The sequence below is a fragment of the Onychostoma macrolepis genome, chromosome 11 (assembly GCF_012432095.1).
Source record: "Onychostoma macrolepis isolate SWU-2019 chromosome 11, ASM1243209v1, whole genome shotgun sequence".
In the NCBI taxonomy this organism is placed as follows: domain Eukaryota; kingdom Metazoa; phylum Chordata; class Actinopteri; order Cypriniformes; family Cyprinidae; genus Onychostoma; species Onychostoma macrolepis.
Window position 1 is genome coordinate 22943871 of NC_081165.1, and position 23555 is coordinate 22967425.

At 37.7% G+C, this 23555-nt stretch overlaps 1 protein-coding gene across 1 annotated transcript; it reads left to right on the plus strand.

The window, feature by feature from the left end:
- The first annotated feature begins 7600 nt into the window (after positions 1-7600).
- Positions 7601-22960, plus strand: LOC131549580 (uncharacterized). Its single transcript, XM_058791884.1, has 5 exons — positions 7601-8325; positions 8757-9409; positions 9542-10282; positions 10585-10718; positions 22713-22960. The coding sequence occupies exons 1-3, from the start codon at positions 8202-8204 to the stop codon at positions 10166-10168; spliced, it is 1404 nt and encodes a 467-aa protein (XP_058647867.1). The 5' UTR covers positions 7601-8201; the 3' UTR covers positions 10169-10282; positions 10585-10718; positions 22713-22960.
- The last annotated feature ends 595 nt before the right edge of the window (positions 22961-23555 follow it).

Below are 23555 nucleotides of genomic sequence, written 5' to 3' on the forward strand. Positions count from 1 at the left end.
AACAGCGGGGTAATACATTCTAAATAACTAATAGATATGACCAAACACTTGATGTATTACTGATTGATGAATTACATTGTATTCATATAGCAGACACTTTTATCCAAAGCGACTTACAAATGAGAACACTGCAAGCAATCTGTCAGTAGAGAAAACAGTATTTGTTACTGCTAGATCAGTACAGAAGCTTGAGCAGAGGTGAAATGCAGAAAAAAAGATTATATATACAGTGGGGGAAAAAAAATAGATATTTTTGTACATTTGCCCACTGACAAAGAAATGATCAGTCTATAATTTTAATGGTAGGTTTATTTGAACAGCGAGAGACAGAATAACAAATCCAGAAAAACGCATTTCAAAAAAGTTATAAATTGATTTGCATTTTAATGAGTCAAATAAGTAGTTGACCCCTTCACAAAACATGGCTTAGTACTTCGTGGCAATCCCTTGTTGGCAATCACAGAGGTCAGACGTTTCTTGTAGTTGGCCACCAGGTTTGCACACATCTCAGGAGGGATTTTGTCCCACTCCTCTTTGCAGATCCTCTCCAAGTCATTAAGGTTTTGAGGCTGACGTTTGGCAACTCGAACCTTCAGCTCCCTCCACAGATTTTCTATAGGATTACGGTCTGGAAACTGGCTAGGCCACTTCAAGACCTTAATGTGCTTCTTCTTGAGCCACTCATTGTTGCCTTGGCCGTGTGTTTTGGATCATTGTCATGCTGGAATACCCATCCACGACCCATTTTCAATGCCCTAGTTCTGGGCTTATTCCTCACCGTTCTCGTGATCATTGAAACTCCACGAGGTGAGATCTTGCATGGAGCCCCAGACTGAGGGAGATTGACAGTTATTTTGTGTTTCTTCCATTTGCGAATAATCACACCAACTGGTGTCACCTTCTCACCAAGCTGTTTGTCGATGGTCTTGTAGCCCATTCCAGCCTTGTGTAGGTCTACAATTTTGTCCCTGACATACTTGGACAGCTCTTTGGTCTTGGCCATGGTGGAGAGTTTGGAATCTGATTGATTGATTGCTTCTGTGGACGGGTGTCTTTTATACAGGTAACAACCCTTTAAGAGAGTGTTCCTAATCTCAGCTCCTTACCTGTATAAAAGACACCTGGGAGCCAGAAATCTTGCTGCTTGATAGGGGATCAAATACTTATTTCACTCATTAAAATGCAAATCAATTTATAACTTTTTTGAAATGTGTTTTTCAGGATTTTTCTGAATTTTTTTTTCTTTGTCAGTGGGCAAACGTACAAAATCAGCAGGGGATCAAACCCCCTGTAGAATGACCATCATTTTGTCCAGGTTTCTCAAAGCACTAGGTAAGAAATTAGTATACAAATAAACAACATTAATACAGGTTTATTATTTCAAAGCCAATGAAAGCTAAACATGTTTGTAAAATATCTACTTTCAAATTACATTACAGGGCATACAGACAATAATTTCAAACTTTATCTTGGGTTGGTCTGCTAAGTACCGCTAACTATATTTAACCTAGGGGTGGCCAATATACGGGTAGACACGATCAACCGGTAGAAATTTGTCAACCCATAGAGATTTTGGACTATCGTCTCCATTGTGGTTTACACGCTCACGTGACATTGCTGTGTTATGTGGCCACGAAAACACAGTTTGAAAACAGAGTTTGTTTGTCATTCATCTTAATAAAACAACAGAAGAGAGAAAATCTCTTACTGCTCTTGACTAAATCACTTTTGTAACTAATTAGAAGAAATATATATCAAATTTATACAGTGAGGAATATGCAGTGTTTTTATACATTTGATTGCTTTATGTATGTTGTATTTCTTATTTATTGGTTCTACTGTAGTTTTGTTGTCCTATTGTTTGTCATTTTTTTCTTTTTTTTTCTTATTAAATCGCTGACTGTTTATTTGTGTTCAGTGAGCTTGAGTTAGTTTTTGTGATATTGGTGACAAGAATTCTGAAATGTCTATGGTAAAGAACTTATTTAAAGCAAAAATAACTATATTATGATATATATTGTTACAGTGAAATAAAATATAAGATATTTTGATATAAGATTTTGGTCATATCACCCACCCCTAATTTAACCTGCAACAGTTTTCATGTTTAAATGAAAAATAACTCCTGACCTTAGTGTCAAAATTTTGTGCTTTGGCCTGACAGCCACCGTAACAATGAACTTTTAATTTACTAGGACTAAGTTACTAAGTTACAAGCTATGTGCTGGTTTATTAACAGGCATTGCTACATATTAAAACAAAATAATGTACAACATAAAGATATGAGTGGGATTTGCAACATTATCAAGAAGTTTAATCTGAAGACAGAACATTTTAAGACTTGACCTTTACTGTTTAGTAAATCCTATTATCGGTTTTATTATGCACAAAAGATGTCTCAACTTTTTCTTTGCGCCTGTACCTTCCTCAGCTCAGAAAATACATTTTCATGACCTTATTATTTTAAATGATCACACCCTATCATCTGCTCCAAGAGAAACAACAAAACAGAACTCAAATCAATTTGATAAAAGACATCTGCAAATGTCTCAATGAGATAAACAAATCTCAAACAACAACAAAAAAACATGTTCATCATTCCATGGCCTCTATATATCCCTTTAACCTGTTGATAACACATATTTCCACTTGTTTTCTCCCTTTCTGAGGAGAAAGGATGTGCAATACTTCATTAATCCTGGGCGCTATCTGGGGAGAGTGACTTGTAAATGGTAAGCAACATTATCAATCACGAGATGGAAGCTTGTGATTCATCACAATGTGTTTCCATTATAAAGCCCCATGAGAACATCTCTCGTGTCCTGCATCTTTTTCGATCAATACCTCAGGCATGGATAGCCTTCTGTGCAGCTCTGCAAAGATGCATTAAGGCATGTTTAGATGTAAAATGAAAGAGTAAAAATAAAACTCACTCAAGCAGAGCTTCATTGAAAAGTAGCCACAAATACAGGAACACTGATCAACAGGATACTTTTGTATGATTCAACGAACAAAAAACACTGAGTTATATAAACCAGTCGGGAATGTATCAGAACTGTTTAGAAGTCAGTTTAGTTAAAATAGTGAGGGTCATTTCTGCAAGTTACTTTGGTAAGGACATTGTCAAATTAGGTGGAGACAAATGGCCATCTTTATGAGTGAGTCACTGATTCTCAACCAGTTCTTTCAAAATGAGGGAATCAATTTTATCACCCGATTTGTTCAGAAACTCTGATTCATTCAAGCCTGTGATGTTCGGAGACACAACGACTGATAGTTCTTTGTTTGGAAATACTTCTGTTGGTGAAGCAAAATACACAAAGTAATCAACAATAATGTGTCTATATTAAAGTGAACCAACATCATGATTGCTTATAACAGAAAAAGCATCATAGTGTATTTTTACATGATTGCGTCATGAGTCCATTATTTCTTTGTCTTTCAGTTCTACTGTGAGGAATAACAAGTTGTTAGTATGAGAAAATATTTTTGGATTAAAATAGCCGGAGAAAAGGTCTGCTCTGACTCATAACTGTATTTTAGATCTCTCTTAGATCTCCTTTCTAACTAAGAACATTTCCTAACAAAAATACTAGTCAAAAACGAAAACAATCCCTGGAAAGCTTATTTCATATACTCACAGGCAGCTTAAAAACACACAGGCATAAAATAATAATTGTTATAAGGGTAGGGAGTTGCTTATTGGATTACTGATATAGCTTAAAGTGTTCGTCTAAAGCAAAAGGAGTTTTTAGAGAGCAGGGTTTGGGGTGACATAATAAAAAGTGCCAGAAGATAATCTCTTTAATCACAGTCTAACCAGCCCCAAAAGCTGCACAGTTTCTTATTTTCTTTATCTTACACTCATTTTCCCCTGAATAGCGGTTGCTTGTCCTACATAACAGTCATGGGCAGCAAATCCTCTTAGCATCTAATCATTGGCTTTGTTCATAAAGGAAGCTCTTGATGTATTGACAGAACTGAATGCCCCAATCTCACTTGTGCTACCAGCTGGACTCCTCATTCTTATGTCTACAGCCTACAGAATGATGCTTCAGCAGGACATTACAATTCATGCCATTCAAACAGCAGTATAGAGAGTTATTGGTTTAGAAACATAACAAAGAGGAACTAGACATACTAAACAGTTAAACACTTTTTTAACCTAAGAAATATGGCAACTAGGGATAGGGCAGGGTGATCTGGCCAACAAAAATTATCACGATAACATTTTTTTAATATCAGTCGATATCAATAATTATCACGATAAATTTCAAATCTTTATTTCTTTCAAGTTTAAAGGCAGATTTTTTTAAATTGTGGTTTTAATCTCTTTATAGTCAGAGCATGACAAACACTTCACGTTTTTGAACTCTTTACGCTTTTCCAGTCATATTTCCTTAACAAAATATCTAAAATATCTTAATAGAAAAATTTATTTCTTAGTTTCTGATTTTCTAATGAGTGATATTGTTTCAAATCGTGAAACAGGTTTGTGTTGCCTGACTTTGACACGTCTTCAGTATTTTGCAGTGCAGGCTGCAATAGTAATAATAATACACTTTTTGTCTCTTAGAAATGCACATTTGACAGTAGCTTGAATTCACAGTAATAGTACAGTAACCTATTTGTCTAAAGCAAAAACGCTATAGGTTAATCACAAAAAAAACTGTAATTATATTCCATTACTCTTTTAATACATGTCTATATTAATAATATAATAAAATTCGATATGAATATCCCATATTTCTGCCACAATAGCATGGTTCAGTTAGTGCTGGTATATCCATGGTAAATGATGGCTTTTGGTGCATAGACATTATATCGAACATTTACCGAAGTGTTCATATCGAGGAAAATTATATTGTGATGAATGAAGCGTTAGCGTTAGTTCTGGCAGGTCACGTGAGTCAAGCTTGCATCAGCTGATTCCCAGCTGATCGTATCTACCTATAGGAATACAACACCTATCGCGGCATTCCTATATAAGCTCTCTTCCGTATCAATCAGCAGCTTTTCCGCTTGCTCAGGAGCAAATCACCCTCCTCCATCCCCAACTCCTCCTTTCGCAGTCAGGACTTGTCTTCTGATAATCCTTGCTGAATCATATTAAATACACTAAATACACTAAAATATCATTAAGTACATTAATGATATCTGCCTTGTTCTGTTCTGTTTACCCGGGGGGGGTTATTATTGTTGCTCTCCCTGCTCATTCATGACAGGCTGCATGGATGGGCAGGGAGTTTTTGCACAGAACAGAACCATACCGCCAAACCAAAACTTTATGCTAAGTATCTATCTTTTGACGATAGTGGTCCTGACAGAATAATCATTATCGTTTTATCGCCCAGCCCTAGGTTAGTTTTATGTTGTTTAATACTTAATATTATGGGGCTGTTTAATGCTTTAATCTGATTGGTTGACACGCATTCTAAGGTCTGCAATTATTTTCAGGGAAATGCATGGCTAAAGTAGTTCCAGGCAGGTCTTGAATGCATTACATGTCCATATCACTTTGCCAAATGATTTTGGTTTTTTCAAAGGTTCCTTACTTAATTATTTTTTGGTGGTGTAATGGCAGAAATGTAATGGTGGAACTGTTTTGTAATTTAGACATTAAGGTATGTGCAAAAAAATAAAAAATAAATAAAAATCAACAGTGTAAACTATGTTTGAAAACAAAATTAGTTTAGTTACTATTTCTCATTCACAAACTTATTTCAGTCATTTTATTGTGGGCCTTTATTGCGATATTGGAAAAATAAGGTGCTGTCACATTAATTAGCCCTTGTTAGTCTATCATCAGACTGTGTTCGTTAATTAAGTGATCAGTCTCTGAACAGGTTGCAATGCAACAGTCTAATGTGGAAGTGAGCCATTATTAACAGCTGCAGCACACAAACATGCACAATCTCTGAGGGATTTTCAAGGATGCAACTCAAACACTAGAGCTTTGAGCCCTGCTTATCGAATATTTCTGCTCAAAACCAAGTATATATGAGGACAAGCATTTGTTTAAATGTGTAACCCCACATCACCTCCTTTTTGAACAGAACAGCCTCAATAAGCTTTGTATGCGGCTATTTTTAAGTCTACTCCTGGGATGCATCTAATCACCTGTGTCTTTCAACAGCCTGTATAATCTGAGGAGCTAAATATAAAAGACTGTTATATAGACTGGGGAGTGTTGGAACACTATCAGTTTAACCAATTGGAAATTAACATCACAATTGTTCATTTGGGAATGTGAGGTGACAAATAAAAGAGACAGAAACAATTAGTAAGCAAGTAAGACAAGACAAGACAAGACAAAAAAAAAAAAAAAAAAACATTATTTGATTTGTGCTCATGTTAGTTGTAGCTTTCACATTTGATTGCCAGCATTTTAGGAATGACTTTTCAATGACCCTTTCAAGTAGGTTTACACGGTTAATGTGCAGGAAAGAAAAGGTCAACATTGTCAATAATGTACCGATGCATGTCGCTTTCAAACCAAGCAGCTTTCTGTTAGTTAATGCAGCACCAGCTAACAAAAACATGCTCTGAGAAGGTTTTGCTAAGTTATGAAAATGTTATTTCTACCAACTAACCACTGGTGTCAAAAGTATTCACATTCATTACTCAGGTAGAAGTATAGATACTAGGGTTTAAAAAGACTTCTGTAGAAGTTGAAGTATCAACTCAAGCTTTTTACTCAAGTAAAAGTATACAAGTACTGGTTTCAAAACTACTTAAAGTATAAAAGTAAAAGTAATGTAAGGAAAAAAATGCCATTAAGGACAAAAGCTTAGGCCGCGCCACATGGGCCTATTGTGCACTACCCCACCTCCTCAAAAAAACATTTTTCTAAAGGCCATAATGACTATAATGTTATATTAAAAAGTTAATGTTGAAAAATTTGGGATTCACTAGGCTACCTGTTTCAGCCGCATATATGCCCATTGAAAATGAATGCATTTTAGTACAATGCAAATACATTAAAGAACCATATATGTGTACTACTGAGCATTAATGTGTTTCATGGAGCGGAAGATATGATGACTAGTTGTCTATAAGTATTGTAATGGTGCAAAAAGTCAAACTTCAGAGGCATGTCATTATTAACCTTTATTGGAATGTAAATGTACACCCAAGCTTAGCTGCAGGAATCTGTGAGGGTAACGGAAACAAGAAAATTGGTGTACCCAGGGCAGGCTTAGTAACAATTACCCTTGTATGGTTGTCAGGCCTTTATCACAGTCCGCGTGTCATCACATCCGGCTCCGATTAGTAGCGTAAAGGAATTTCCGCCCGCTTTATTGTCAATGGACAGACGGCATTTTTGTGAAGGAAATTAAACTAATTTAGTTTAGTTGAACATTGACGCAATAAACGTCAATGTTAAAACTGCATATTTATACCGATTCCATACCATGTATCATGTCATCCTTCATTTTAATGTGTAACATTAGCCTATCTGAGCGACGCGACTGTAGGGTGACCACCCGTCCCGCGTAGCGCGTGCGCGCACAGCGTTTGAAGCCTAATTCATGCATCCCGAAAATTGAGACCGTGTCACGCATAATCAATGCTTGCTCAAAAAAAAGTTGGTCACTCTATATCCTCCAGCCCCAGGCAGCCAAACGAACATTAGTTGACAGTTCAGCACGCTACTGTTGCCACACCCACCACCCCTCAGTTGAACTGCTGACTAGGTAGTTGTCAACTTTTTCGTTGTTGTCATGACAGCGCACGCACGTGCATACCAGACACACTGGGAAGGAACTTTTAGATGCGCGCTTTCCAATTCGAAAAATGGAGAAAGAGACTGAGTCTGAGGCACCGCCATCATCAATTAAAAAGAGAAGGTGTGGGTACAAGAAAGACTGGGAAAATGAATATTTGTGGCTGAAAGGTGTTGAGGGGGATACCGAGAGGGCTTTTTGTGACCTTTGCAAAACGTCCTTCTCAATCGGACATGGAGGGGAATATGATGTCAAACGACACAGACTCACAAGAAACGTGTCCAACAGAAAGAGACATCCAAATCTATGGATGCTTTTCTCCGACCTAAAAATGACTTTCTAGCTGACAAAGTGACTGCTGCAGAGGTGACGAGTGTGTATCACACTGTCCAACACGCTACATCATATCGAGCAGGAGATTGTGGCACAAAGCTAGCCCCAACGATTTAACCGGACTCGGACATTGCCAAGAGGATGGCCTGTGGTCGGACGAAGGCAGAAGCCATTGTCACGGATGTGCTTGCTCCTGCCTCCGTCGAAGATTGCTTGAAAGTCCTCAGAAGACCACTGAATGAGCAACGAGAGGCAACAACCAAAGGTAAAGTTAAAGTTATGTTCATGGATGTAACATTGTTGTGTGTTAGCTATTTGTCTAACGTTAGCTAGCTAATGTTAGCTAATCATCTTCTTCTACTGGTATGTTAAAAGTCAACTTTTCCTTCAGTTCACTGAAATTGCATCAGTAGCTAACTGATGCAGTAACATAATGCTGCTCATCCGTGCCTTCGTAAAACCAGGCTCTGTGTATCCTTACATGATTGTGAGCAACATTTCACTATTCGTTATCTCCCAAACTAAACAAACAAAAGCAACTATAATTTTTGAAAAGGTATAAATATTTCTATAGATAATATTTATATAAAATCAATAATGATCAAAACAGTAAAGCAGTATCTTGTATTTTTTATAATAATCTGTTTTTAGAGAATCTCTTTTAAGTTCATCCCATCTGTGTGTGTGTCTCCACAGCCCACACGCCATTCTTCTCAGTGGCTTCAGATGCCTCCAATCATGGGACCACCAAGCTCTTCCCACTGTCAGTGCGTTACTGGACGCCAGACTTGGGAGTACAGACGAAGGTCCTTGATTTCTATGATGACAGTGATGAAACATCTGCTGCGATCCACAACCAGATAGTCACCAAGCTGGAGGAAAACGGACTGGGACTAGACATGATATCTGCGTATTCCGCTGACAATGCTAGTCTGAATTACGGGAGATACAACTCTGTCTTCCAGAAACTGAAAGAGAACAACAATTGCATTTTGAAGGCAAACTGTGTGGCCCACATCGTTCACAACAGTGCAAAACACGCAGGAGATCGGCTAAATATCGACATCGAAAATGTCGTCAACAAGACCTTTAGCCACTTCTCCTCATCTGCCAAACGCATTGAGGAACTTAAGTCAATTCACACCTTTGTGGAGATAGAGTACCAGTCCCTGCTTAGACATGTGCCCACAAGATGGCTGAGCTTGTGGCCTGCAGTGAAGAGCCTTCACGACAGCTGGGCTCCTATCAAGACCTACTTTCTCTCATTGGGAGAGGACCAGTGCCCAAAGTCACTATGGCAGCTGTTCAAGGATAACCAGGATGGTGAGGGCAACCCCCTTGATCTACAGGTAATTAATTTTAATTGCACTCAACATTTTTTTTTCATCTAAATGTTATTACATGAAACAGGGATTAGTGAAATGATGATAATGCAAACAGTGCCAGCACACAGGATCATTGACTCTCCTTACTTCTTTTAGGTTTACCTGTCCTTCCTCAGCAATGCGCTGAAGATTTTCCACAACACTGTGCTGGTGCTGGAGCGAGAAGATGGGACTGTCTGTGAGCTCTACGATATGATGTTCACCCTAAAAACCAAGCTACAGCAACAACAGAGTGATGGTTTCTTTGGAGCCCAGACGGGTGTACTCCTCCAGCAGTTTCCAGACAGACAGGCAGCTGTGCTCAGAGAGGACATGTGCAACTTCTACCAGTCCTCTCTCACCTACCTGGAGCAGCGCTATGACTTCTCAGACTCCAACTACCAGAAGAAAGTGGCTAGCCTGGCACTAAAGAAGAGCCCATTCAACTTCTCCCATCTCTGTGAAGCTGTAGAGGTCCTGCAGCTAAGCAAGAAGTTGGACATGGATGCGCTATATGATGAGTATTGTGTCGTTCTGCCACACCAACAGGCCATTGTGCAGACTGGAGCTACAGTCGTGGAGAAGTGGGCCAACTTACTAAAGCACACACACACACCAAACATGACAGCATTAGCTTCTTTCCTTTTGAGTGTACCAATCACCAATGCTTCAGTGGAGAGGGTCTTTTCACTGATGACAGGATGCTGGACGGACACAAGGAACAGAAGTCAGAAATCCAGGTGAAGAGCAACTTCACATTCAGTTGCAAGGACTTCTACACTTATGTAGTGAAAGAGAAGGTTCTCCTCAATGCTGTACGATCCAACAAGAAATACAAGTTCAAGAAGAAACCTGAAGGTAAGAAACCTAGTTGTGTAAGACCCCATTTGTCTAAGATGAAGTTTGATTGATTTTGAACATTGGTGGACTGTCTACAGGGGTGCAAATGTGTCACTTTTAGGAAACAGTAGCCTTTTAGGTCAAAATATGTCATTGTTTTGCATAGGATTGTATCTTGGCACCTTTTTGTATTGTTGTTACCTTGTGATGGTGATGGGTTTGCACTCCTCTGTCTATACTGGAAAACCATTTGGAAGCTTATCATAAAAATGAATGTTGCTTTAATTCTGTCTCTTATCTTTCTTCCTTATTCGATTCAGATGTTGGTGAAAAGGTTTGAGTCCTAAAGGTGTCCCCAGAACACTGAACAGTTTTTTTTTCCTGCGCCTGCCTTTACTAACATGCAAGTTCACCATCGTTCCTCCCCCTTCTCGTTCCGTGAACCTCTGGAGTTGTGAGTTAAGACTTTTTTTTTTTTTAACTGTTCCTGTGGTGTTGAGCAACTACAATTCCTGTTAATCCTATAATTTTATATTATAATTTATTTAAAGTGAATAAATTGTAATGAAAAATAAATAAAATTAAATAGCTAAAGTAAATCGTAAGTGGAAGTGCATCTGTCAATTCATTGAATGTTCAAAATATTATGAATCTTTATTTAGAAAAAAATACACATTGGTTGGCCTATTCATGAGCATACATCAGCAATTACACATGTTTAGGGGAATAGGGCATTATTAATATACCATGTAAGGGTGGTATGTGCTAGAAATGGGTAAACCACTATCAGTGAGTCTGCCCGTGGGGTGGGGGCACCGCCAGGCAGTGTCCCACATTGTCCCTCAGAAACATACCCCTTGTCCCCCCTTGGGCTTATTAGCAGGTGGTCACCCTAGTTGCCAGTCAGATTAATGAAGAGCACGCAGCTCAAGTTACTGCCAGAGGAATACTCGGACTGATTTAATTTGAATATTATTTAGTTTATTTTTTAATTATATTTATTGTGATTAACCTCCCGCTCTTGTTCACAGTATATGATATTCAATCGTTGCACGCAATCACGGAGAATAACTCTATTAAGATGATCAAACTTATTTTTAATTATTGTCTATGGGCTGGAAATATTTCTTTATTTGAACAACTTAAATTTGATGCAAATATAGAGGATTGCATCATAAAGTCAGCGCGTGAAAAAAATATGAGCATGTTTAATACAAGTTTGCCCTAAACCTTTAATTTAATCATACAGCCTATAGTAATGTTTTAAGCTTTGGCTATTTCTAATGCTTATTAATGTGATATGTTGTTTATATAGTTTTCTCGCTGTTGTGTGTTGAAATAAGGTGATCAGACTGTGAAGAATTCCCTGTACACATACAGTATGGCTCGCGCGCTCCTGTTTAAGTCACGAAATACGCATCTGGATATCGTGACAACATATTCCTTCGTTTCATAATACTCAATTAATTGTTGTAAACTGAGATTGGTGTCTTTAGAAGACGTATCTGTGCTGAATTCTACATAAATAATCCACAACAAAGCCGTGCTATGGGCACAGCCATTGATGCAGCCTGCAGCTGCAGTTCTTTTACGCTACTATTTGAATCTTCCGCTTTTCGAACGCGAAAGTGTGATAAAGGCCTATAGACCCTTTTTCTGTTAGTAAACAATGTGACGTTTTTTCTGTGGGCGGGGCTTAGGTGGAGGCAGAAAGATTCCACTGACCGCTTCACTAACGCTAGCTATGAAGTTTGTTTACCTTGTTTTTTTTAACAATGGCTGGAGAAAATCTGATTTTACCTGCATATGTAAGGTCACTCACTGTGCAGGACCATGATTGTTATTTAAATAAGTTCACTTTAACGGACAAAATCAGATTGGCCGACCCATGCTCATTGATGGACGATCTGACAGGATTCCGATTGAGTCGCATAGAGAAACCTAACTTTCATTTAGTTTTTCCTTTTTTATTCAAAATATTCATAAACTTGCTTATCATATATTCAACTATCTGATATTCCGATTCACAAATATGTGCAAATGAGTGTGTTTTATCATTTAAAAACAGTTCTAAATGATCTTGATCGTGATCTGTAATGTGATATGGGCGCCGCCATGTTTGTTCGCGCTGCAGTTCAGAGAGTCCTGTCAGTCAGATTTACATCACGTAAATTCATCAATTTCTCGCGAAATACATGCAAGTAAGTGGTGGGTGAGATGGGAGAAGAATAGAGTGAACTTTATAGTTACTTACACTATGTGTATTTGATATTAATAAAACACGTCTGAAAATTATATTTGAATGGATTGTTATTGCTGCTTCCATAAACATCTGAGTGTATTTTACGAACTCTAAATGTATTGTTTTACTAGTACTTATGTTTATTTAAATGTCTAAAGCATAAAATAAACATTATGTGGTTAAAAACACTGCATAGATGCGATTATATGACAAGTGCAGCTGCATCTCAGCATCAGTCAACGCGCGAAAACGCAGTTTGAATTTGGCAGTTATGCCACGTCACCAAACGTTCTAAATCCCATATGTGGGACCGTACTGCTCAAAAGGTTAAGTAAGGTAACGAAGTACTTCGTTACTTGACACCTCTGCAACTAACATTTCTTCTAACATGTTGAGAACATTATTAAAAACCAGATAACTTCCTGATTCCTGGAGAATGATATTACTGCTGCTGGAAAACATTCGTTCATAACAACCTAGCCAGAATGTTGGGCTAAGTTTTGAGAGCATTGTCATTAGCTGGGGTGAATAAGTGACAAACTTGAACCCATTGCAAATTCTCTCTCTCTCTCTCTCTCTCTCTATATATATATATATATATATACAGTGGAGCAAAAAAGTATTTAATCAGCCACCAATTGTGCAAGTTCTCCCACTTAAAAAGATGAGAGAGGCCTGTAATTTTCATCATAGGTATACCTCAACTATGAGAGACAAAATGAGGGAAAAAAAATCCAGAAAATCACATTGTAGGATTTTTAAAGAATGTATTTGCAAATTATGGTGGAAAATAAGTATTTGGTCAATAACAAAATTTCATCTCAATACTTTGTTATATACCCGTTGTTGGCAATGACAGAGGTCAAATGTTTTCTGTAAGTCTTCACACACTGTTGCTGGTATTTTGGCCCATTCCTCCATGCAGATCTCCTCTAGAGCAGTAATGTTTTGGGGCTGTCGCTGGGCAACACGGACTTTCAACTCCCTCCAAAGATTTTCGATGGGGTTGAGATCAGGAGACTGGCTAGGCCACTCCAGGACCTTGAAATGCTTCTTACGAAGCCACTCCTTCGTTGCCCGGGCGGTGTGTTTGGGATCATTGTCATGCTGAAAGACCCAGCCACGTTTCATCTTCAATGCCCTTGCTGATGGAAGGAGGTTTTCACTCAAAATCTCACGATACATGGCCCCATTCATTCTTTCGTTTACACGGATCAGTCGTCCTGGTCCCTTTGCAGAAAAACAGCCCCAAAGCATGATGTTTCCACCCCCATGCTTCACAGTAGGTATGGTGTTCTTTGGATGCAACTCAGCATTCTTTGAGTTTTTACCAAAAAGTTCTATTTTGGTTTCATCTGACCATATGACATTCTCCCAATCCTCTTCTGGATCATCCAAATGCTCTCTAGCAAACTTCAGACGGGCCGGACATGTACTGGCTTAAGCAGGGGGACACGTCTGGCACTGCAGGATTTGAGTCCCTGGCGGCGCAGTGTGTTACTGATGGTAGCCTTTGTTACTTTGGTCCCAGCTCTCTGCAGGTCATTCACTAGGTCCCCCGTGTGGTTCTGGGATTTTTGCTCACAGTTCTTGTGATCATTTTGACCCCACGGGGTGAGATCTTGCGTGGAGCCCCAGATCGAGGAGATTATCAGTGGTCTTGTATGTCTTCCATTTTCTAATAATTGCTCCCACAGTTGATTTCTTCACACCAAGCTGCTTACTTATTGCAGATTCAGTCTTCCCAGCCTGGTGCAGGTCTACAATTTTGTTTCTGGTGTCCTTTGACAGCTCTTTGGTCTTGGCCATGGTGGAGTTTGGAGTTGGACTGTTTGAGGTTGTGGACAGGTGTCTTTTATACTGATAACAAGTTCAAACAGATGCCATTAATACAGGTAACGAGTGGAGGACAGATGAGCCTCTTAAAGAAGAAGTTACAGGTCTGTGAGAGCCAGAAATCATGCTTGTTTGTAGGTGACCAAATACTTATTTTACAGAGGAATTTACCAATAAATTCTTTAAAAATCCTACAATGTGATTTTCTGGATTTTTTTTTCTCAATTTTGTCTCTCATAGTTGAGGTATACCTATGATGAAAATTACAGGCCTCTCATCTTTTTAAGTGGGAGAACTTGCACAATTGGTGGCTGACTAAATACTTTTTTGCCCCACTGTGTGTGTGTATATATATATATATATATATATATATATACGTTTGAGAGACACAGCACAAAAGCACTTTTGAGTTACGATGAAACCTAATATGTTACTACCTGTTCAGGCATCCAGTTAAGATATCTATGCAACAAGGCAGTAAAAAGTCACTTCTGTCACCAATGTCAGAAGCTGCTGTATTATTTGTTGTGCTAGGCTTGATAAGGGGCCGCAGGAGTCGTGTCTGGTGATCCCACCTGTAGACGGATGCTCTCTGTTCATCACTTGAAATGTCATGTGAATTATAATGCAAAACTAGCATTTGTCACAAAGGCTATTGAGCAGATACAGTACCTCCGCTTGTCATATATAAAGGAAAAAAGTAAGCTTTGTGAGAATATATCCCCATGGTGCACTACAGTTCTCCTGATACCTGGAGAATAAATTCTGAAATCGTTCATTGTCCATGTCAGTATTTTATGAGACAGGACATTAACATCAGGACACATGCCTGGCCAGTGACTCAAACTCTATCCAAAATTAATTCTATACTATGACAACCATACTGATGAGTTCTAAAGGTTAATGGGAAAACAATATATTTTAATTAAAAATATTTTGAAACCAAAGAGCTGTGAAAACTGCAAGACTTGAATCATTGCTACACTTTCGCAGTACACTTTCAGGTCCCACTTTATATTAGGTGGCCTTAACTACTGTGTACTTACATTTAAATTAATAATTTGATACAATGCACTTATTGTGTACGTACATGTTTTTACATTGTACTTATATTTCTAAAAATACCTATATGTACTTACATCTGTAATTCATTTATGTAATTACATTTATAATTACACTGTTGACCCATCCCTTACACCTTAACCCACCCTTAAACCTACCCATACCACCAAACTTGTCCCTAACCTTACCCGTATCCCACCTCAATAGCAGCAAAAGTGTTTTGCAATACAGTATGAACACAATAAGTACATTGTACTTATTTGTTGATGTAAGTGCAAAGTAGTTAAGGCCACCTAATATAAAGTGTAACCCACTTTCATTTACTACACCATTGAACATACTGCATGCACTTTATGAAGTGTTGTTTCAACATGCAGACTGTAAAAACAGGTGTTTTGTTAAATTTTACTTAACTGCTAATTAGCTAATGCATTTACTTTGTTGTTGCATTTACAGTTTCATTGTATTTTATCTAGTAAATGGTGCTTTGGTGAACATAAATGATTTTGTTCAAAAACATTTAAAAAAATCTTACCGACCCCAGACTTTTGAATGCTTATAAACATTATGTGGAAAACAGAAATAATAAAGACTTACATCAGTTTATTGCTTTATACTGGAAAATAGACTAGTATGTATGTGACCCTCGGTAATTTAAGTGGTCTTGTTACTTTAAAGCTATCAATGCACTGTATCAGCAGAACAAAATGAAAGATTGCACCCAGAGGAAATCATTAATGCTCAGGTAAACATGGCTGAATGTGACAGAAATTTGCAATGTTGTCAACACTTTAAAAATGAGGCTGTGCTAGTGTATCTGTCAAATTTTCTGCGGCTCTAACAATGACAGTCCCATTTAAAAAGTTAATTTATAACTCACCAGAGTGTTTATGGGATCTTATTTTAGCACTGAAAACACTGAGTTTTGAGCAAAAAAGGGCATTTGATTAGTTAAAGGTGAAGCATGTAATTTCAGAAATATACTGATAGAATTGCAATCTGTTTGATTGAGTTGCTGGACAAGTTTGGTGTGGGACAGCGGAGTGTTTGTAATTTATGTGGAAGAAAAGAACATAAAAGCACTATGCAATTATCATAAACGTATTCCATATGACTTGTGAACTATACTTCAAGCACTTTAAAGCCATATAATAATAGTTTTGTTTGAGGATCAAACAAAACTGACGGTTATTCGTTCTTAAATTTTCTTGTCCAGTGGGCTGTTAACCACTACAACCAGATAATAAAGTCAGTGAGTTGAAGATGTGAATCAGAGCAGTCTAATTTGTGAACGAACCATTGAAAAGATCTGACTCAAACATGGTTCATTTATGAAATGGACAATGCTACTTTTCTCATGAACTCTTGCGACTGTGCCAAAGACAGCATGGTAAGATTTTAAGCAAATTATAATGTGCATTTTGCTGTTTTTGCCGCACAAAAAGCTACTGTATGGCTTCAGAAGATTTGTATGGCACATGAGAATTTGTATGATGCCTTTGTGTCTTTTTTGAAGCATTAAAGCTTCAAGTTGCCATTCAATGTAACTGCATGCATGAAAGAGCAGGAAAAAGTCTTTACATTTTCTTTTTTTGTAATCCTCAGAAGAAAGGAGGATATGTGGTTTTGAATCAACATGAGGAAGTGTAATAATAAAAAAAAAAAGAATAATTTTGTACCATTTGATTAAAAATCAAAACAATGTAATAAATGAAAGGTATATGATGCAACACTGAAAATACGTTGTATCCTAAACTTTTAAAGCATCACAAGTATGACCTTTATAAAACAAAAAAGAAAAGAAGACCTGAAATTAAAAGTTGCTAAGTTTAAGGGAGTTATTACCTCCAGGGCCACAGCTGTCAAAAATCAATCAAGGACTTCTGAATGGTTTGTACATGCATCTGAAAATCTCTCCAAACAAGCTATGAAATGCACCTTTAACAAAGGAATAGTCGTACTAATGGAACTTTATATGGACCCTCTACAGATCGAGTGAGACAAGCTGTTATAAATGGATTAATTTTGGTCAAAAGCCTCTTGTGACAAACTTCCACAAACTCAAGAAACCCTATGAAACAGATCATGCCAAGCTGGCTCTGGGGAGAGCAGATTCAGCGTCCATGTTCGAACAATGTCCAGAGGAGATGGAATTAGTCTCTAATTCACTCTACCCCATTCAACCTTCTGCTGCAGCTCAGCAGGCGGGAAAGGTCACAACAGGTGTCCCGTGCCGTCCCCTTTTAAGAGTGCTTGGCTGTGTTCCATGGTTACCCCAGTGAATGCCACAGACCATTTCCACTCTTTGAACAAACACTGCAGGCCTATTTCTTTACAACTTTTGTCCAGGTCCCCTGTCCAACCAGGGTCAGAGCAGGACAGTAAGTGTCCCGAGTGGTCGCTATTTTTCACACCAAGGAACTTAGTGCCTGGTGGTCCTGTTTTGAACATACAGGTACGTAACAATATATTACTATTTGTAAATGACTGCAATCCATTGGAGTTTAGTTTGTTATAGCTTTTCCAATTTGAATGTCCACAATTTACCATTGTTATGTACAGTTGAAACACTTTTAGAGCTCTGCCGTAGATTAAAAGGGAAGAAGATTGTCTCTGTATGATGTGTTGCTCTTGACGTCATGTGACAAGTGTTGAACTGACTGTTAAGTCCTGACCAGACTAACATCTCAAATTTATATCATTTCATGTCAAGCGGTTTTATTGCCTGTCATCCCATTAAGAAAAGGACAGTTTCTCTGGAGCCACAGCACAAAATGTAATAATGACAGCTGGTCATAAGATGCCACAGTAAACGCTAAAAACATATACGCATGGGATAATGATAACTAGGAATAACAGACGAAATGCTTTTGTTCGACAAAAATGGATAGTGTTGTGTTGTCGAATGGCTGCAAGCACAATGTGTGGTGTAAAATGTTTTGTGCAGATACGTGTGTCATGAATTATTGTTCTGCTAACATTTAAAACCTGCATACCAGTGCATACCAGTTATGCATACCAGTTAAGTGCCAGAATATTTTAAAATGGCGACTGAAGACAGTACGCAAAATAGATGAATTCTAACTCAAATAATGTTTTATTAGGATACTGCGGTTATGACAGCAGATTAAAAACAAAACATTCGTAAAACCAGAAAAAAAAAATCATTTCAAACGTTTGCTTATTTCGCTGTTGTTCCGTTACGCCAAAAATAATGCAACTAAAATTTATACAGCGCACCGAAAAAACTTAAAACCGTCGTTTTCTTATTTAATGCGTTGAATATCGTGAGAGACATACATCGGGAGCAGACGAATAGTAAACAGTAACTATACATGCAAATCTTTTACAATTGTGTCAAACTAACATGTTTTTGTGATAAGATTGCCTTGCAGAACATGTTATCGATTGGTCGACAGGAGCTGCGTGAGGATTTAATACGCATGGATTGACGGAAAAGCTTAGCAATCGTACCGCATGTTGGCACAAAGGGAAAATTTCACCACTCACTAAAGCAGTGTGATCCTCTGCAACCAGCAGGTACCGACACGGCCATTCAAGAATTCCGCCATCCAAAGGAAGATCGCAAGGATTTTTAGAATATTAGGGTTAAATGGTGCTCCTAACAGCGAGCAATGCTGCTTCAACATTTCCGGAGACGCTCTTCACCGCAAGGGTTAAAAACCCTACTACGCTTACACTCCTATCAGCATGCCACGCCATTTTCCTGCTTTATTTCCCCCCGCTTCCATGCTTTCTGCTCCGCCGTCCCCTCCTGAACGCTGATCAGTGAGGTATTTTCAGACGGAGGATGAGACACAGAACACATAAAAGCAACACAAATAAAAGGTCATTGTCTGAGGGCTTACCGGAGCCGAGGCAGGAAAGGGCCCGAACCAGTCAGTAACTATCGACCACGTGCGGGTGCTGGACCTGAAAGACGGAGAACAACAAAGACAGTTTGTGACAAAGCTGACACGCTGTAGTCTTGGAAGAGTAAAATCAATTGTGACATTTTTCATTTATTTGTAAATGCCTCTTTGGCGGCAGACTCACTCGAAACGACAGTCTGGCTCTTACGGAATAGGAGAGGTGAGAGTAAAATAGAAGAATCCTGACAGTTGCCTTAATGAGATTCCGCATTAGGGCCGCGCTCACACACTTTTCCCCCAGCCAGGAGCACGCCCTTCACTTTCAATCTCACACACAAGTAATTTGGGAAACGTTAACCCTATAAAAAACTAAATCCAGACAGCATTGCTGACACTTTTCTCACCATCCCGGATTTAATGTGAGACAAGAACCTTAAATAGTTTGCACTCATGCTGATGAACAGAAATAGATGCATGTGTGAATATCAAATCAAACATTTGCAAAGTATATTTGATTTTAAAACTTGATGTAAAAGTCAGGCAGATTTATGACAGAATTGGGTTTGTTTTTCCAGGCGTACAGACACAGAATAACTTTAATATCAGCATGTATTATTACCTTCTCGCAAATACAAAAGCTGTATACAGAATTTCTTTATATGAAACTTTATATATAAAAAACTTTTTTTATATGAACGAACTTTATAATAAAAACTTGCATTCGCAAATACTGTATAATACTACCAAAGTTACTCACAGTGTAATTGACCTATTTTTAAAATGTGCCTTATTTACGAATTGTTAATTGTTAACAGGTATTAGAACAGTAACAAGCACTACACTTTTTATATGAAAAACTATGCAGTATTAGTAGAAGTATGTATGCAGTTAAATGCCTTTAACTGAAAATTAAGTGTTTAATCTTGTACATTACTGACACTCTATTCTCCAATTTGATACTGTTAAGTGCTTTGACACAATCTGTATTGTTAAAAGCACTATATAAATAAAGGTGACTTGACTTAACTTGCAGTAAACACTGTAAATCTATTCATTGTACTGTCTTAATGGAAAAATAGCAATTCTTTAAATTTAAATGATGGATATCTTTCACTGTAAATAAAAATATTGGTATCCATCCAGTGAAAAAACACCTCCTGCTGCAGATAAGGTGACGCACACAGGAAATGAAACCAGTTCATTGAGTTCACTCAGACCATTCACCCTTGTACTCCACGAAGGATCTTTCTCATACAGACCTGTAATCTTAAAGCACAACCATTTATATCACACAATAATACATAATCATAAGTTTGATGACTTGATCTTAAAAGAACTGTTTACTCCAAATGATTCTGCCAAATAATGTCATTCCAAACCCTGAACAGAAGAATGTACTGGTTGTTTCTGTCCATGAAATTACATGAATTTGCAGCCACAAAAAAAGTAGCAAATTATTATAAGTGTTATTTTTAGATAAAATGCTAGTTGGAATCACATGTAGGGGTATTATCCATCTAGAAAGTATTTGATTGGATAGAAATCAGTGTAGTTAAAATGAAGAATACAATGGAGAAAACAAGGCTATTTTTAACAGCAATTTTAAATATATATATATGTATATATATATATATATATATATATATATATACATATACGACCACTCAACTTTTGGGAAGGTAAGATTTTTTAGCATTTTTGAAAGAAGTCTTTTATGCTCACCAAAGCTTTTAAATACTTGCTTTCTATTTTAATATACTTTAAAATATTAGATATTTCTGTGATGGCAAAGCTGAATTTTCAGCAGTTCCAATCAATGTCACATGCAAGCTTTTATTCCGTAACATGGTCATAGAAAACACGGAAGGGCTCTGTAAAGTAGCTATCACTAGAAGAGCGTTAAACGCTAGACAATACTCGGCAGTGAGAAAGAGGTCCATGGCTGTATCCGAAATCGCCTCCTATACCCTCAAATAGTGCACTATTTGAGTGGACAGCCATTTTAAGTGGTGTTCGAAACCATATTGGATGTTCTCGAGTGCACTCATTCAATCACACAATGCACTGCAAAAACGAGTGTACAACCGATGTACACTCAACCTTAGACATATTTATTATGTCTATGCACTCAACGGCTAGAGAATCCCCATAATGCACTGTGAGAGTCGCACGCCGAATGAATTCCCGCATCCCGCCAGAAGATGGCGCCCGCAGCTGAATCATCCGTTCATTAAATTTAGAAGCGCTGGTCCACGGCGTAATACAACAAAGGTACAAATTAATTGTAAATTGACTATTAGGGTTTATACATAATTTCCATGACAGAGTTCAAGATAAATCCTTCAATCTTACTACTGGAGCTGCCCGTTTCAAATGATTATTAAACAGCAAGCAAACTATGCAAAAGCAGCAGTCCTTCCGGCGTGTTTCATTCACTCCTTCAAGTGAACTGTATGAGTGGACTAATGTAGGGAATAGTGAATGAGGGTATAGGGGGCGATTTCGGATACAGCCCATGGCTTATGTAGCATGTCTAAATGAATTCAGCTGTGTATGTGTAATCAGTGCTATGGATGATGGGAACTGTAGTCCGGAGTGAAGTGCAACAGTTCGTGTGGTGCAAGAGTCCATAGTAGTGAGTGACCTCTGGTGGCAATTTGACGGAAGGGCACAGACCGAATTCATGACAGGAGTGCACTAGCATACAGACATTTGCATTTTAGCTTTGAGCATGTAAGACAAAACATTTTTAATGCAAATCACTGGTGCTTTAAGGTTTAGAACATTTTTTTTTTTTCTTTTCACACTTCAGTGGAGTTTTCTCAAAAAAGGATTAAAGGGCATACTAGACCTTTTGGAAACATATCCCTTGTTCTCTTAAAGCGTGAAGATATGCAGTGCAGACATAAATAAAAACAGATGGCTATTATGAGAAAGTCCTGGAGGTAAGCGTAGTAGCGCTGTGCCAAAGACCCCGTCACATTTACTGTCCATCTCTATCTGATAAGCATTTCAACTCACTTGTCAGGTTTACTTGATGTGTGTAGTAATCTGATTTGTGGGTCAGGAGGAGAGCATCTCTACTAGTAAGGAACATAAGTCACAACATTATTCATTACTCAGGGCCACAGTATGTTGGTTACCACTTTTTGAATTTAAAAATTAAAGATTAAAATAAATAAGTTTAATTATTCTCATTTTTTATGATAAAAAAAAAACCTTATTATTGAGTATATATATTTATACACACATTTTAGATAGATAGATAGATAGATAGATAAAGGGTTACTTTAGATTTACTAATTGTAAACCAAAAAAAAAAAAAAAGACAGAAAAGGCCAGGAACCGTAATGGATAGTAGCTCAGGGTTTGATCAATTTGTTTTCAAAATCTCTCTAGACAGTTGTAAACACTTTGCTCCTCTTTACCTTTGCAGTCCTGGTTGAACGTGAAGTGGATTTACTAGGCAGCATGCAGCGTGAGTGTCGGAGGTCAGCTCTCTCCCGCTACCCCTCTGGCGAGGTCACAGCAGCCAGACTCCCATACTGATACACCTGACCGTCTCTTGGAGCAGCCATCCATAATCTGAAGAACTTGGGGAAGAGGCCAAAAAACCTGTCAGCATGACACTGTGGTTCAGGCTGTGGTACCGAGGACGCTGTGGGGAACAAACAAAGAGAGTGTAACAGAATAAACAAGATATTTTATCTAACCTTTGTGATTAAGAACAAGTTTTACATTCTGCATCTTAGATTTGTGTCTGGTAAAGTCTAAAGTCTTTGTTTACAGATGCCCATAATAAAAGATGATATTTACAAAAGTCCCTGCAACTCCAAAAATTTAAATAGAGTTTTATGTAAATGGCAAAGCAACTACGTTTGCTTCAGCATTTTTTATAAAGTATAAAGAAATATAACAATGAAGGAAATTCTAGGTCTAATTCTAGGTGGGAAGTAATTTTGAACAACTTGCAAATAACATTTTAAAATATGCAGTTGAACACATTCACTCTTATTTGTATGCTCAATATATTTAAAATGCAAAACATTCCATGTTTTGTCACATTCAGATAGGAATTACACAAATCATGTAAATGATACCATATTTTCTAGGGCTGGGTTTTGACACAAATTTCACGATTCGATTAGATTTTGACTCACAAGCTTTCAATTTGATTTGATTTCCGATTTGATTATTCTGGATATATATCATACTGTTCATGCCAAATGTTCTCTAAATTATTATAATATTGAAGGTTAAAATGAACAGTGAAGTTTTT

What these genes read in the sequence shown, in the direction of transcription:
- LOC131549580 (XM_058791884.1), top strand. Translation starts at nt 8,202, where the DNA reads ATGGCCTGTGGTCGGACGAAGGCAGAAGCCATTGTCACGGATGTGCTT. An exon ending in ACGAGAGGCAACAACCAAAG is followed by an intron (nt 8,326 to 8,756) that starts GTAAAGTTAAAG and finishes GTGTCTCCACAG; the next exon opens with CCCACACGCCATTCTTCTCA. An exon ending in GCAACCCCCTTGATCTACAG is followed by an intron (nt 9,410 to 9,541) that starts GTAATTAATTTT and finishes TACTTCTTTTAG; the next exon opens with GTTTACCTGTCCTTCCTCAG.